Source organism: Culicoides brevitarsis, chromosome 2 (genome assembly GCF_036172545.1).
Source record: "Culicoides brevitarsis isolate CSIRO-B50_1 chromosome 2, AGI_CSIRO_Cbre_v1, whole genome shotgun sequence".
NCBI classification, from domain to species: domain Eukaryota; kingdom Metazoa; phylum Arthropoda; class Insecta; order Diptera; family Ceratopogonidae; genus Culicoides; species Culicoides brevitarsis.
This window is the reverse complement of record NC_087086.1, coordinates 18,308,580-18,326,161: the sequence shown is the minus strand read 5'-3', so window position 1 is coordinate 18,326,161 and position 17,582 is coordinate 18,308,580. Positions and strand designations below refer to the sequence as shown.

Here is a 17,582-nt window from a genome sequence, read left to right as displayed (position 1 = left end):
CCAACTTCTTTTTAGATTTATTAAAATCTCAAAATATTTTAAATAATTTTTTTATTTAAACATTTTTGGCTCAAATTTTATTGAATAGTTTTCATAATTAAAAAATTAAGTTAAAAATTATTCAATAAAGTACACAAAAATTTTATGATAAAGAAATTTTTATGTACATATCTTTGATTTTCCTCAAAACCGTCAAATGTATGCAATTAATGCTTCACTGAAATTGATTGAATTAGCGGGTTAGCGATTTTTATCATTGTCGACAACAATTTTTTTTGTTGGGTCTCTGCGACTCGTTTCCAAATATTTTTTTAATGATTGTACCTTGAATTTTGAATCGCTCTAAAAATAATTTAAAATTTATTTTTAAGAAAATTAAAAGAAATAATTTTAATAATTTAACTTAAAAATTACAAGAAAAAATAATAAAAGAGCAACAAATAGAGAAACAGCTCGCCATCAAATTTTGTCTTTTCATTGCTAATTATTGAACACATGATTAGAGTCTTTACGTTATTGATATAATATTTCATCTACGATCTCTTTGCCCTTGTATTCGATTTTTTCCTTTACTCTAAATACTTTGACGTTTTTAATTATCAGTTTCTCGATTAATTTTGCAACTTTGTGCGATTATTTTGTGATTTTTGCGGTAAGAACTACGATAAATCCAGATTTTTCTAAAAAGTTTTTATTTTTTTTTTTTCATTTTTATCAACATTTGTTAAAAATTTTTCATTCTTTAAGTGATTTGTAAATTCATCGCAATCCTCAGTCATAACAATCGTATCAATTAACCGGAATTAATGAATGAAACTTTCAACGCTTCACTAAAACAATTCATTAATTTACAACAACAAACCCACAAATGAACATTTTTAATCAGAATCTAGAACTTAGAATACCTGAACTTGTCGTTTTACGATTCCCAACGACGACAAATTCAAAAAAAAATACTTCCAATGCAACAACCAGTCGTCTCCATCACACATAAACACGAACGATCCCTTGTCTTCGTTACTTCCATTACGTATATCGCTCATTCACGTAAACACGGAGCAACTAGAATATTGTCGCAATCGCACAATCGTTTTCATTTCAGTTTCAGTGTAGATTCGTGTTTTGTGTCGTCGTTGTCGTGCTCTGTCGAGACTCGAATTTAATCATTTAAAGAAAATAAAAAAAAAATATTTAGCAAGAGGCAAGTTTAGAAAAAAAAAGAGAAAAATCTCTATTAATTCGAAAAAATATCCATAAAATTTACGAAAAAAACGTAAGAAAAATCTTACACACGAAAAAAACGCGCGTCAAAAAGTGTCACACAAGAAAAAAAAAATCGTGAAACAAAAATTTCCTCTGAGAAAAAAATTTCTGAACTGAGATTCTGTGGATGAACGTTTGTTTTTTTTTCGGGTTAATGACAAAAAAAATAAAGATTAACATATTGTTAGAGAAAAAAAAATTTTTCACGTCAAATTCATTCTCAGAATCTCTCGTAACAGAAAAAAAATATCAGAGAAAAACAAAAAAAAAATTGTTCAAGAAAAATTTGAGAAAATTTAAAAAATAAAAAAATTTAATAAGAAAATATTGTAAAAAAATTTCAGAATCCACCAAAATATGTGATATTTGTTCAAAAAATCACGAGGAAAGAGAGAAAATATCCAAAGAGGAAAATTAATTGTGCGTAAAAGTGCGAGAGTACGAGATAAATATTTAAAAATATATAAAAAAGGATAAAACCAAATCACACAAAAATGGCATTATTACAATCGGTCGCAATCGCCAGCATCATATTTTTAGTTGTGCTTGTCCAATCAGGTAAGAAATTTTTAAAAACCTTTTTTTTATTTTTTTTTTAATCAAAATTTTTATTTTGAGCCCTTTTTTGAATAATTTTTCAATAAAAATTGAAACTTTTGAGACATTTTTATTATGATTTACGAGTGAAAGTTTATCTTATCTTGTTAGCACTCTGTCGATGTTATGTAACTAACATACAAACACACACACACAAACACGTAAATGATGATGATGACATTGGATGGAAGTTATATCTAATCTTTTTTCCTTCGTCTTTTGCATTCGTGAACTTTGAACTTTAACAGTGTTGAATGTTTTTCGCGGATTTCCCATAAAAATTCGTAAAAAATTAATTTTTAAACGAAATTTTTCAATTTTTAGAGGAAAATTAATATTTTTTCATGAATTTCTCGCAACATTTTCATAAAACAAAAATATTTTTCGGAAAAGTACACAGACAGAACGTCTCATATTGATTTTTTTGTGTGCGCAGAGACAACCCGTGCGCAACCACACCAAACTATTCCCAAGTCATCCGTAGCTTCGTACACCAAGAACGTTCTGTATGGTAAAAATTAAAAAAAAAATATTGTAAAATGTTGAGCGAAAAAAATAATTTGTTCGAATTTTTTTTATTTTTATTATTTTTTGTGCGTGTATCACGTCGTTATATGTTGTTATAGGTCCTTATGCCATTAAATTATGCTTGAATTATGTAAAGGGGAATAAACGAAGAACGAAAAAAATAAGGAACTGATTGTTATTTAATAGTTGATGTAATTTTTTACACAGAAAGTGGGGTCGATGGTCTGAAATTGGCTTGACTTGACAATAAATAATATTTAATGAGGCGGGTTTCTATTGATTTTTATGTTCCCCGAGGTTTATGAGGATTTTTTATGGCTGAAGGACGAAAAAAATCTAAAAATATGGAAAATGCATCACTCGATCATTCAATTTGCAGTGATTCAATTCAATTTAACATGTCCCGAAGGCAAAATTGAACGCAAAATAATTCACAATGTTGCTTATCGCGCAATCGATGATGTTTTTGTAAGGATTTACAAGTGAATTGCCATTACAACAACAACAACGACATCAGTTATAGACATTTATCAAGCACAGAACACGCTGATTTATCACGTAAACTAGGTCAGGTCATCGCTTATCAGCCGTTTTAATGATGATTTGTGTGCCTGCCGCAAAACTTTTGGTATTTCTTGCGCAAATATTGATAAGCAGGAAGATTTCTTATCGCCCAAAGACACTTTTTATTCAACTGTAAATACAGAAAATTATTATTTATTTAATTTTTCAAAGACAATTTGAACTGAGAGATCAAGCGTTATCATGTTACGAAGTCGTGCTTCGATGTAAATGTGACTTACATTTGAATTATTGTGTCTAGTTTAGATTCAGTTTCAACCACAATGCGTGAGTTTCGCGATTAATTCGAGTCAGATGATTTTTTTTTCGAGATTTGATAACAAAAGACGCTCAATTGAGATTTTTTTGTGCGGTAAAAATTATTTCCTTGAATTTTTGAGCTCTGAACTTTGAGAAATTTCCATAAAACATCAAAAATTCTATTTTACTTGGACGAAAAAAGTCAATTGAGCATCGCATACAAACATCAAATGAATACAAATTGCAATTTTAAAGGTCTTTTGTTACTCATTTCAGCACAAAAAGTACGAATATTATTCGCAGTTACTTCATAATATCCACTAAATATGTAACAAAGGCACGTTTTTGTATTATTCAAGCCTCGAAGATTTGAATAAGTTTGTGCCAGGCCACATTCTGGATATTTAATGGGCAGAAATTTACGCACTTTTCATGTTTTTGTGCCAGTTAATGGCGAAATTTCTTTTATTTTGGCACCGAGACTTGCTTGTACGACGCCCGGGAGGATAGTTTTCATCAACGCAGGACGTGATAATGAGTTTAAGATGTTTTTGACATTAATTTCGTGTGTAAACGGCAGATAAGAGGCTTTGTCGCTTAGTTTGCACGTGATTTTCTGTGAATGCACTCAAAATGAGATTAATTGACGTTAATCAAAAGACACACGCTTCCTATTTAAAAATTTGTTACTCATGTTTTTTGAGTAAAAAAATGTGTCAAACTTAAATTTTGAGGTGAAAAAAAATTTTTTTTTAATATATTGAACGATGAATTTGAAGGAAGTTCACTTTTCCTTCAAGAAATCGTTCTCGCAACTACTAAAAATATTACGAGTAGTTGTGATTTCCTCGGCAAATTGATTTAAATTAGATTTATCAAAAATTGTAATGCTCTGTAGACGCAACATAACCATGTGATTCAGCATCAGCGGCAACATATTTACTCAAAAAAACAAAATAAATTTACTATTAACTCAACAAAATGATGCGAGATGAAAATCCGAGTGAATCTGAGTAAATGTGTCATGCTCCGGTGTTATCATTGCACAACTATCACAGACAGACGACGAGTTTAAGAGAAAAAAAAATAACGAGAGTACGAGAGAGAGTTCGTAATGTTTAGAAAACAAATTTAGAATGACATTGAAATAATTTTATGACTCGACGTCGGTTTTGTTTTCATTTTTGTCGTTTAGTAAAGTAGATTAACTCTCAATTCGCGTTTAGTTGACGTGTGTTTTTGGTAAAAACATTCAAAAATATGTTCAATAAATGTTTTTTGATGCTAAAAATAGTTTAGTTTAGAGAGAAATGGGGGGCTGGTTCAAGTTTATGTTAAATTTTGGAGCGAAAATGACCTTGTTGTGATAAATTGGAAGTAATTTCGGTCAACTATGAACTTTTATGACCTTTCAATTCAAATTTTTAATGATAAATTTCGGTTTAAATAAATTTTTAACAAAATATTTATAGAAAATTATTACAAAATTTATTTTTTTTAAATTATATTAAAAATTTAATTTTTAAGGAATTGAAAAAGTAAATTAAATTATAAATTTTAATTAATTAACTCATAAATAAATTAATTTTTATTTAAATATTTTTTATTCAAAAATTTAAAAAATATTATAAATTTTTTTTTCAAACTATTTTGTCAAGAATTTCGTTGTTATAAATAATTTTAACGAAATTCTGAAAAAATAGTTACAAAAATTATTTTTTTATGATATTTTAAGTTTTTGACAAAAAAATTTTAAATAAAAATTAAATTTAAAATTATTAATTTTTATAAATTAAAATTAATTATTTAATCACTTTTAAATTATTATAAATTAAAATTCAAAAAAATTATTAAATGTCAAAATTTAAATATAAAAATTCGTAAATGTCAATTCAAAAAATGACCGTTAAAATTTAAAATTTTTTTTCGTTAATTTAAAAAAAAATAATGTTAAAAATGACAAAAATTTACTTTAAAAATTATTATAAAACTTTCTTTTCAATATTTTACCTCCTTTTATAAAACAATTTTCCAAGTTTTCGCATAAATTTATCAAATTACCTTCGTCAAATCCTTCTTTTACGAGAAAACTCTTGAAAATAGGTCAAACTCCCATTCCTTCTAGAATATTTTCTTAGACAAACATTTGTTTTCCTGTGCATGTCCCGTTCCGTTCGTGACAAGAACAAACATTGATGAGGACAACGATAGGAAAATGTTCATTAAAATATATGGAAATGAGTTTTTTCCACGCCTTGTCCATCCATGCTGTTGTTGATTTTTTTTCTGTAGGTGTGGAAATAAATAAGAATTTCATCAAAATCATTAGTTTTGTTTTCCATTTTAATTGACAAAACCGGCACGCAGGTCATTTGTTTGTTTTTTTGTCCAATGTGATAATTATCAGAATTTCCATAATTGACTGGAATGAACTGAAAATGGCTCTCAAGAGAATAAAAATTGGATTTTAGACTAAAAAAACAAAAAATTAATTAGATTTTATGGAAAATTATCACTTTGAGGCCCATAAAATCTATTAAAATATCAAAGTCGTGTCAATCTTGTATTTGGCCGGCTAATAAAAATGTTTGCAAAGCACTCGAACAAACTAACAAGCACTTCTATGATGATCATCATTACCGGTCTTCTATCAATATTCAATTATTTCATTCATTCATTGGGTTTATTGAATGCAAACAACAATTATGAAGCAGACTGACAATGCAAACAAAAACGAGAATTGATTAAATCTGAACAAATAATTACAATAAATGATGATTTTATGTCATAACAGCGAGAAATTATAACAACCTTAGCGCAAAATCCTGACACTTGTTAGCTTTTCGCGCTTTTGTTCTCCGAATAAAGTCTTTCTAATGCAATTGTTCGAGATTTTTTGTTAATACAAACATCATAAAACTAACAAAAAATATGTAAATATTTAGCTACTGAGCGATAAATGAACGTTTTATTGTGTCCAAGGTAGGCATGTTTAGCACATTCATAAAAAAAAAACAAATTATTAGAAGCTTGATGATTATTGTGTGAAAATAACTGACTGTTACTGGATTTTTTATTTCGCTCTTCAAGGATGATGACTTTTATCGTAAATTGTGTTATCAATCATTTCAATGGATTGATTATCATCAGTCAGGCAGCTTTCATCTTGACGCATTGATCGATAAAACGTGTTGAAATGACACAAACAGGGGGAGGATGAAAGGAAAAGAGAGAGAGAGTTCATCAATAATTTGATGAATAAATGGATTATCTTGCAGTGTTTGGTGCGAAAAGAGGATTGAAAAGTGATAATGACTGAGGATTAAGTTTAAATTATGTACTTTGAGTGGTTTTTATTTTAAATTTAAAGCGAAATTGTTTTCATTTTTTTAAGACAAAAATTATTTTTAAAGAAAATTAAATTATTTAGAAATAAATATGCTAAGTTAAGCAATTTTTAAATACTTTATTTTAATAAAAATTTAATTTATTTTTAAAAAATAATTAATTTTATTATTTTTTAATAAATTATTTAAATTTTTAATTAAATTATTTTAATTAATTATTATAATTTTTTTTTAAATAATTAAAAATTTATTTAATTAATTAATTAAAAAATATTAAATTTTTAAATATTTATTAATTAAATGATTTAATAAAATTAAAAATTAATAAAAAATATCATTTGATTTTTCAGAATTTAAATATTGAAATTTTCTGCAAAAATTAAATTATTTTTTAATATAATAATTAATTTTATTTTTTTTTAAATAAAAATATTTATTTTATTAATTTTTTTATTTTTTTTAACAAAAAAAAATAATTTTTAAGTTTTATAAAAGTCATAAAATTTAAATCAAAGTCAAAAATAACAGAAAAACTAAAAAAAATCCTTCAGAAATGAAAATTCTAGTAGAAATTCTATTGTGACATCTTGTAGGTTTTCCCTTTTCTGTAAATTTTATAAAATTTTCCATAAACTTGTTCAATAAACTGAAAAAAATGTTAAAATAAACATAACATAACAAGCCATATTGCTTCAACAAGCTCCATTTGCCTTTGTAAACACTCAAATCAAAAAGGCAAAAAGGATAATAAGTAAAAATGTGGCGATCTAATAAAAAATTCAATTCAAAGAAAAACTTCTCGCCTTTTTTCTGTCTTTCTTTGATATGCCACGTGTTTCTTTCTTTCTTTCTTGATTTCAAGTGTCATGTCTGTGTAAAATTCATGAAAAAATATTGATTGATAAGAAGAAAAAAAAGTGAAAAGTAAAGAAAACGAAGAAGAAGAAGAGTCGATGCTGATCAAATATTCATCGCAATTCACAGGGAGAGATATCTTGAGTAAATTTAAACAAAAGTGAAGATTAAAAGTGATGGTAAACCGTATGGAATATGTATAAAATAAATATTTTAAAAGGTCAACATGACCTTAGACAAGTTTGTCTTTATATTTTATTATCGGCCATTAACTGATTGATATTCTCGTTTTCTGCAGTGGTTGGTTGACGAGAGAGAAAAACGGTGCCACAATGTAATTAATCTAACTTTTGTGACAATTTGACGGCAATAAAGCTATAAAAATGTAATTAAAAGTTTCTCTTGAGCCCTATTTGATGCACTTTTATGGCACGTTTGATACCTTTTATGAAGGTAACGCAATAAATTAAACTAAATTCAACAATAATTCGAATTTCAATAAAATTTCATGACAAATAAATAAATAAAAATTAAAAATTTATTTTAAAAAAATATCTTAATTCTAGATTTTTTGAAAATATTTAAAAATTTTATCAAAAATAAAAAAAAATTTCACGTCAAATTTCGAACAGATCTATGAAATTCTTCAAAGAAGTAATTTTTAGATATATTTATCGTAATAATTAAAAGAAAACAATTTTTGACCTCAAAAGTAATTTTAGATCCATTAAATTGCTTCTCACGACATCCAAAATAATCGTTAAATCACTTGAGGAAGTAAAAACTTTAAAGCAAATAATTTTGTATTAAATTTTAATGATCGTTGACACGTGTGAAAAAATTTTCAAACAATTTTTTTAAAAATAGAAAAAATATAATAATTATCAGTACATGCTTTAGCAAATTTTCGTTATTTGACTCCTCATTACAATATTCACAAAACTCACATTGTTCTATATTCCTTTGAAATATATTTCAATTCAGCAGAAAATATATTTATAAATAGACTTTCGTGTTAATTACAAGTTTGATAAGGATTCTCATTAAATTATTAATTACTGACACAAATAAATGAGAATGAATGAAAGTTTTTCGAATGAATGAATTTTTTATATTTTTTTATTTTGTAAAAAAAAATTTTTCCCACACATTTTTTATTTAATTTTTATTTTTAGTGAATTTTTATTATTTTATTTTTTAAAGTGAAATTAAAAAAAAAATTTTTTGGTTAAAATTTTATTTGGAGCATTTATTTTTTAATTATTCCTGTGAGTATTTTTATTATTTATTCATTAAATTTCAAACTATAAACTAATATTAATTTTTAATAATTTATTTTAGGCTCAGCTATATCTTGTTATAAATGTACTAGTTATAATGATACAAGATGTAAAGATGATAAATTACCCGATGAAGTAAGTATTTTTATTTAATAAAAAAAAATTAAAATAATAATTATTATTTTTATTCATTTTCAGTTTAAACTCCCATGCGGAAGATACAAAAACCCCCGAGATGGTCAATACAAAGACTACACATTATGCCGTAAAATAGTTCAAACTATTGAATTCAATGTGAATGGACGTAAGTTTTCCTTTTTTCTCATTACGTAACTTGAAAAATTAAAATATTTTATTTTTTCAGTTGAGCCCGAAACCCGCGTTATCCGTCAATGCGGATGGGATAACTCCACCTACTCGGGACGTTGCTACCAACGTGCTGGATTTGGTGGCAGACAAGAAGTCTGCGGTTGCTTCGAAGACAACTGCAACGGTGCCAATTCAGTTAGTTTAGTATTTGGCGTGACAATTCTGTCCGCTGTGCTAGCATTTGTCGCACGAGTTTAATAAACTTGAACAATTTTCGGCACGAACAACGGTTTTAAACTAAACAACAAGAACTTTCAAGCGCTTTAAACAAAAGGAAAAAATAAAAACCGAAATTTTATTGATTTTTACGTAATAAACGAGGCGAATGAAACCATCGTGAATATTTAAAATATTTCTCATCGAATATTTTTTAAAATTTAATTTTATTACAAAATTTTATCATCATCCTTGCTCTTGAAAAAAAAAATTAGAAAATAACAAAATTTTTGGATGTAAACAAGAAACGCTTTTAATTTCTTATACTCAATGAAAAATGAAACGTAAAGTCAAGCAAAGCTCATTTGTCGTCTAAGACAACAACTTAAAAAAAAAACGCTTAAACGCCTCAAAATGACCAACAGAGGGCTCGCTTGGAGTCATTTTCGAATAAAAAGGCAAATTTAAACCAAAAAAAAAACAGCAAATGGGCGCGCTTTAGATCTAATAGTTTTTCTATTAATATTAAAAAAAAAGTTAAATAAGAAAATTTAAATTAAATTTAGGGAATAATAAAAAAAAAACTTAAAAATGAACCCCTTTATTAGAGTCTATATAAAGGTATATATTATATATAGTGGTACTTATATAAAAAAGTATATAGTGTAAAACAAAAAAAATTAAAACACATGTTATTAGGTCGTAGATACTTAAAAAAACAAGAAAAATGATAAATATTTATGAAATGTTATAAATCGTTAAATTTAAAATGAACGTCAATAAAATTATTTCGATTTTTCATTATATATATGGTTTCAAGGGGAACAAACAACAACTTTATTGAAATAGTTCAAATTTACGATTTTTCATAATGTTTCGTGATAATTTTTCAGCTTCGAACCCTATAAAAAAAGAAGAAGCTTTTACTAAACGTACCCACGATTTAATTTTGCATTTATTTATTGAATTAATAAAAATTTAAAAAAAATTGCCACAAAATATTTAACAGTATTTTCTATTAAAAAAAAACGAACAATCTTATAATTTTTCACACAAAAATTGATCTTTTTGCCAAAAATAAAAAAAAATATTTAAAATTGTAATAAAAAATTTTTCTAATACTTTACACAATAATACACAAGAATGAGTTCTAACTCGAAATATTTTATAAAAAAAAAATATTTTTAATCAATCATCGATATATAATTACGAATGTTCACAATCATTTCAATAAAATAGTTTAGTTTGTAGCAGCAGCAGCAGAGAAGAAATAGTTTTTCACATAAATTGACGATCGATATTTGCTTATAAAAAATTTTTAGTTTCGCAGGAATTTTCCTAATTAATAATTAATATTAATAAATTAATAATACTAATTATTAAAAAAAAATTAAATACTAAGAAGACCTAAAAATGCCCATATTTTAATTAGAAATGAAGAGAATCAAAGCAAAATAGTAGATTTTAATGTAATAATGCGTATTGAAACACCTACAGATATATTTAAAAAAATAATCGTTTTAGTAAAATAAATAAAAAATGAAAAAAATATTCAATAATAGCGCTAATTATTAAATTATATTAAATTACAAGTTAATTAACATTATATATATTTTGCAATTTCACAGCCATTCAATGTTCAATTTTTCATTTTTTTTTCTTCTCAAAAAAAAACAAGCAGATGACCTAAGATGTATATTATTTTCCGGTTTGTAGGATAGTATTAACTAAAAAAAATAATAAAATAATATAAAAATGTTCTAAATTTCATTAAAAAATGCTATAACTGTAAAAATTGATATTACTTCAATATTATGTATGAAAAAAAAAAATATACAAAAGAATTAAATGTGTAATGTATATGGATGTAAAAACTGTACACATCACACAAAATAAAGTAAAAACAACGCAATATTTATCTTTTCTTTTATTATTACTATGCTGCTTTTATGTCAATCGCCAGGATTTTAATCGAAATTTTAATTATATTTTTTTTAACTTTATAAAATTTATAACTTTAGTGTGTAGATAAGAAACTGCCAATATTATTACTTACACACTACAAAAATTATTGGATGATGGAAGCTGTGGTAAAAGAAAAATTTTGCTTCTAAAAAATTCATCCAAATAATTTTTATTTTTTTAAAAAATATTTTCAATTACTAAAAAAAAGTTCAAAAATTCACCTGAAAAATTCTATTCAATAAAATTAATAAAAAAAATATACAAAATAAAAAAATTAAAGTCCTGCAAAAATTTACAAAATATATAAATATTTTTTTATTTGATTTATTTGTCGCCATTCGAAAGATATATAAAAAAAATGAAGAAAAATAATAAAATTAATGATTAAAAATAATAAATAAATAAAATAAAAAGGATAAATAAATTTCTTGTTGGAACTTTCACCGATGTTTTATTTCTTTTTCCCCGTCCTTGTCCTTGTTGTAATTTTTTGAGGGAAAAATTGTGCATAGCAACCAGGCTGCTCCATCGAGCTCTTGTTGATGCTTCCGTTTTTTTGTATATGGCACATGAACGCATGCGTCACGAACATCTGATTTATGTGATTTCGGCTTTAGGGAGATTTTCCCTTCAGTATGTGACTGGAAATTCGTTAAGGATGCATGGAAATGTGTGGAAAATTATTCAAAAAGGGCCTTTTTGTGTTTAAATGTGAAAAACGTTAATAATTTTTTTAATTTTTTTTTTTTTTACAGGAATTGCCATCAGATGTTACGAATGTAATTCGCACAATGACAGTAGATGTGCCATGGATATCCCTCCAGAAGAGGTATGAATTGATTTTTAACTAATTTTTTATTTTTAATTATTTTTTTGTTAAAAAATTAGCTTTCAATCGACTGCGAAGAACACAAAAGCGGAGTAAAATACACTTTCTGTCGGAAAACCACGCAAGTCATCGAATTCTCCGTTAACAATCGTAAGTTTTTTTCGTTTTTATTGAAATTCCTTCATGAAACTGAAAATATTTTTCTTCAATAGTGCCTCCAGACAGTCGCATCATTCGTGGTTGCGGATGGGATGACTCCAACTACAAAGGACGTTGCTATCAACGTTCCGGATTTGGAGGTCGTCAAGAAGTTTGTGCCTGTTACGATGACAACTGCAACTCAGCTTCAAGCGTCAGTCTAGGATTTGGTCTCATCGCTGCCAGTTTAGCCGTCATTTATGGATTATTTTAAATTTTGATAGTCCATGAAAAGACAAAATGAGCAAAAATTTAAAATTTCCGGGGATTTAGCAAGTTTTTTTTTTTATTAGAAGTCATACTCAGTTTGAAAGACAATTTCTTAGAAAAATTTTAGGATAAAAATGGTGTTAATTTTAAAATTCATCTTAAAATGTTGTTGAACTCTCAGTTGTTAAGTTTTAGTTTTCTTTTGTGAATAAAATGATTTATTTTTTTGGCACAATTTTTTTTTGTTTTTTTTTTTATTGAAAATAAATATTTTTATGGCAAGTAAGTATAAGTTCAAGAAAAAAAAAGAATTAAAAATTTTAATAAAAATATATCTGAAAAAAATTAAAGATTAATTAGAAAATTAAAATTAAAGATTAATTTAGTAAAAAAAATTAAGTAAACTAATTAAAAAAAATAATAAAATAATTTTTGATTCTAAAAAAAATTAAAATTTTAATTAAATATTATATTTTTTTATTTTAATTAATTTTTATCTATTTAAAATTTAATTAATTTAATTTTCATTTAATTTTTTTTTGTCAAAATTTAATCAAATTAATAAAATAAATTCATTAAATTTATAAAATTTCATTAGGATTTAAGTAAAAAATTGTAAAATAGGGGATTTTAGAGTTAAATTATATTTTAATGAAGCAAAAAAATATTTTATTAAAATTTTTCAAGCATGAATTAATTTTTTTTTTTTAGTCTTTGGCATATTATAAAATCGCTAAACCTGCTAATTCAGTTTAAACAGACAAAATTGCTTTCTTTTTTAAAACTGCTTACTTATCAATTTCAGCCGACTCGTACATTGCTTGCACCCTTTGGTCACAAAACGGGTCATATTAGATCCAAAAGGTATCAAATTTTCCCCTCGGGAATTAATTTAAACCCTTAAATGAATTTTCTGACCTCTTAAAGGAATTAATTTACTCCTTAAAAAATTAATTTGATCGCTTAAAGAATTTAATTAAAAATTTTGGATTTTTTTTAAAATTTTTTTCATCCGCAGAACAAAAATATCATCCACTTCAAGAAGTCAATCTGATCCCTTTATTCCATAAAATTTCTAATTAGAATCCAAAAATCTAATAAGAAAAATGTCATTGACCTTCAAAAATTGTAAAATCATTCCCGTTTACGTTCCTCTTCTATTCCCCCGTTGAATTCCCGTAGGCAACTCGAACAAACATAGAGAATTGCACTTTTCTCCTATATCATGCCGTTGAGTAAAAAAACAGCAACCTGTTCATATTCACACACAATTTAGTAGTGACACTAACTCTCTGTTTAGTATTTTTTCCATTCAAGCGTTCACAACGGAAGAGAGCGATTGACTAAAAAACAAAGAGCGAAACTTTAGTGCCAGCAATGGAATTACTGCGGTTAAGTAACGTACACAAAACACGTAGCTACATTTATTTACCTGTCTCTCGCATGTGTCGTGTGTAGTAATAAAAAAAGTTCCAAGTTGTTTCAGTAAGTTGAGAACCGCGCCTTAGTACGGACGTAAAAAAGCGAAAAAAACGTCGCTCGGTTGAAATTTCAGTGTTTTCACAAGGAAAAATAATAAAAATTGGTGCTGAAAATAAAAAGAAAATAAATAATTATTTAAAAATAAATAAATAAAAATTAAAAACGGCTAAAAAGTGACCGTTAACGAATAAAAAGCACAAAAAATAATTAAAATTCCAGAGGATAACCGTCAAAAAAATATAAAATTAACATAAAATCAAATAAAATTCTTGTACAGTGTAACGTCTTTTTATCTGTTTGTGTCTTCTTCATCACACACAACACAAGATATAATTTAAATATTTAAACAGAAAACCCAATTCAGCAATACAAGAAACCAACACAAACGCAAAAATTGCTACTTTTCATGCAGCGCGCCGTTAACGAACACTTTTGCAGTAAATCTTGAAAGAAACCTGTTTTTCGTGTAGCGATCTACGGAGCAACATATTTTTGCGTCAGTAACAAAGAGTCAGTTGTTGCTCATTAAGAAAAAAATATAAATAAATAAACGTTAACTGGAATTCATTAAAGTAAAAAATTCTAAACACAGATAAAACAAAGGTAAATAATAATTTTTAATGAGAAAAAAAATTCAAACTTATAAAAAATGTGTGTTAATTGATGCAACTTGTCGTTTTTTTTTGCAAAGTAGTTCGTGACATGCATAAAAGTGAATTTTATTGATGCTGTTTTTAGCCTGCAGCAATGTTGTAATGCAACTCGGATTGCGCAATACTGGTCAATTACAATTTTTTCTGTGGAAATATGCGATTTTTATGTAAATGCAAGTCAAAAAGTCGGAAATGAGTTATAAAGACAACATTTACACGCATTTTAGTGTCTTTTGTGAACAAATCATGAAAAAATGAACAAAAATTGAATTGAAGTGTTGAACAAAACAATGAAAAAGAGTGAAAGTTTCAAACGAAATTACGATTTAAATGTCATTATTATGAAGCTTTACAATAAATTTCATGATTTTTTGAGATTTTTGTTCGAAATGGAGAATGGTCAGTGGCGTTTTAGTAAAATGCGAGTGTCAAAGTGATGAATTACTTCCGAAAAAAGGTGCAAAAAAACAAATGAAAAATCTGAAAATGTGGAATAAATAAACAAACAAATGGATGCGCAGTAGCTTATGGCGCATGAATTGAAAGAAAAAAAATGTTGTGATATTAGTTAAAAGTGTAATTTGTAAGCAAGAAAGCAAGGTGTGTGTTAGTATTTATGAGTAAATGAAAAATTAACACGAATGTCTGTCAGTGTTTGATGAGAAGTGATTTTTTTTTGGTGGATAAATTTACATTGATGGAAAATTTCACGAGAATATTTTTAAAAAAATTCTTGAATATATTGGGCAGTAAAATATTGACAAATATTTTTGGTCATTTAGAAAAAAAACTACTATCTTTATAAAAATTTAAAAAAAAAAATTTTTTTTTTTTAATTTAAATTTCATTATTTTTTTTTTTATTGGAAATAATATTTAATTTGAAAAAATTTGAAATAGAAAAATGGAAATAAATTAATTATTTTTTAAAAATTATTTTAAATTGAAATATTTTGTTTTAATTATAATTGATATAAAAAAATTAAATAATGCTTATAAAAATTAATTAAAATAAATTTGAACTTAATAAATAAAAAATTAATAAATTTAAAATAATAAAATAAAATAAAAATACAAATTAAATTAAGTTAACATAAAATAAATTTTAAAAATTATATTTAATAAATAAAATAATTAAAAAAAAAAAATAATCTTAATTTTATAAATTTAATTTTTATTTAAATATTTTTTTAATAATAATAAATATTTTAAATTTTGATTTTTCTATTTTTAAATTAATTAAAGTAATTAAATGACAAGCAAAAGCCACACAAAAACCCGCCTCAGTCCATTAAAACTACTGTTATATCAGACTCTTGTATCTCCTTGATCCATATTTATTAGAAACTCAATAAATTTATTAGTTTCTTATTATTAATATGTTTGTTTGTAACAATATCTCAATAAGACAAGACAAGCACTCTCGACAAACCAACCCATGGTGCGGTAATAATAATATTGCAACTCTTGTTTCAAATATCACACAGTAACAAACCAAAGCAATATACATAACGGTCAAGTCAACATTGATCACGATTTCTTTGTGTTTTGTTTACTGCAAGCAGCTCCACATCGATTCAGTTCCAATATATTTTATTACTTTTGTAAACATTTCTGTTTACTTTCAATATATTTTAACTTTTTTTTTGTTTTATTTTCTTTTTCTCACAAAAAAAAAGTTTAGAAGAAGATATTCAGCAACATTCTCACAGTCATTTCTCGTGCCTTCCTTTTCTTCTTCTTTCTTCTAAAACTAGTTAAAAATGACAAAAAGAGCAACAACGTTACAACGACTTCTTATATAATAGTTTCAAGAAGCACGCTACGTCGGTCAATTGTTGGGCATTCCATACACAGACACGCACGTTTTTTGCTGCTAGATTACCTTTTATGGATTGCTTTCGTAGACAAGACACGGCAAGGTAAAGCCAGAAACTAGTTTTGCATGTTGAATCGCTGAGTTATGGGTTTAACAAAATTTTATGGTTTACGAGAGACACGAGAAGTGCATTCACGCTAGAATTTATCGGTACGGTCGTTTTTTAAAATGGGAATTTATGGCATGGAAAGTTCTTTGGAAGAGTGATTTGAAGTCAAAATTGGTTTTAAATTATTTTTTTTTTGTGAAAAATTTATTTTGAAGACTAAAAATAAAAAAAATAACTTTTATTTTAAAAAAATTATTAATTGAAATAATTTTAAATATTTTTTTAAATTTAAACAAAAAATTAAAATAAATATTTTTTTTTAAATTTAACATTAAAGCAATAAATATAAAAATAAAATTCGATAAAAAAATTAAAATTAAAATTTCGATTAAAATTAAAGAAAATATTTTTAAATTAAATTTGTATTTTTAAATAATTTTAGTTTATTTAAATTTAAAAAAAAGTTTAATTAAAAAAAATATATTGAAAATTAAAAAAAAATATTTTTTTAAAATAAATTTTTATTTAGGTATTTGAAAATTTTTGCTAATTTTTATTAAATATATTTCAATATTAATATTTAAATAATTAAAAGAAATTTTTTTATTAATTTTTTTTTTCAAAATTTTTTTTATTACAAAAAAAATCATAATCAAAACAAAATTTTCTAAAAAATAATTTTTAAACTTATTTAAAATGATTTTAAAATAATTTTAATAAATTTTTAGTAAGGCTTTGCCTAAATTCAAAATTAACGAGACTCCATTTAATTTTCAATACTCTTCGAACTTTGTCTTATTACTTCATAAAAATTTAAAAAAAGTATTAGGTGAAAGTTCTCAAATCACTTTTTAATTATCACATTTTGCATTTTACTCAAGTCATGTTGCCATACTTTACTTCTATTGTTGAAAATTTTACAACGTAAACCTTCTTTTATGCTGTTATCGAGCGTTCCCTTCATTACAGCAGTATAATTAAACAATTGTAGACTTACTTAGTTACTCGCAAGTTCATTCGACTTTAGCAACGAAACATTTTTTTTTTTTTTTTGATTATCATCTTCATTTAGTGTAAAGTTAGTTATGGCATGTAAGTCAG

General features: G+C 25.3%; 3 protein-coding genes across 5 annotated transcripts in view; all 3 read left to right on the top strand.

The window, feature by feature from the left end:
* The first annotated feature begins 1,088 nt into the window (after positions 1-1,088).
* Positions 1,089-12,654, top strand: LOC134830667 (uncharacterized). Of its 2 annotated transcripts, none has more exons than XM_063844218.1 (5): positions 1,089-1,201; positions 1,608-1,821; positions 11,938-12,011; positions 12,071-12,161; positions 12,224-12,654. In XM_063844218.1, exons 2-5 carry the CDS (start codon positions 1,758-1,760, stop codon positions 12,421-12,423), a joined length of 429 nt encoding a protein of 142 aa, XP_063700288.1. In that variant the 5' UTR covers positions 1,089-1,201; positions 1,608-1,757; the 3' UTR covers positions 12,424-12,654. The 2 variants fall into 2 exon arrangements, with proteins under 2 accessions (XP_063700288.1, XP_063700290.1); XM_063844220.1 differs by lacking the exon at positions 1,089-1,201 and adding an exon at positions 1,246-1,273.
* LOC134832308 (uncharacterized) lies at positions 3,234-10,813 on the top strand. The gene is made up of 4 exons (XM_063846293.1): positions 3,234-3,237; positions 8,754-8,827; positions 8,891-8,996; positions 9,057-10,813. Exons 1-4 carry the CDS (start codon positions 3,234-3,236, stop codon positions 9,257-9,259), a joined length of 387 nt encoding a protein of 128 aa, XP_063702363.1. The 3' UTR covers positions 9,260-10,813.
* A 1,268-nt stretch (positions 12,655-13,922) lies between the features above and the next one.
* LOC134832722 (protein bark beetle) overlaps positions 13,923-17,582 on the top strand; it is a 57,498-nt gene continuing 53,838 nt past the window's right edge. For both annotated transcript variants that reach the window (XM_063846846.1, XM_063846850.1), the window contains exon 1: positions 13,923-14,504. The gene's annotated coding sequence lies outside the window, so the exon portion shown is untranslated. The remainder of the gene's footprint in view (positions 14,505-17,582) is intronic.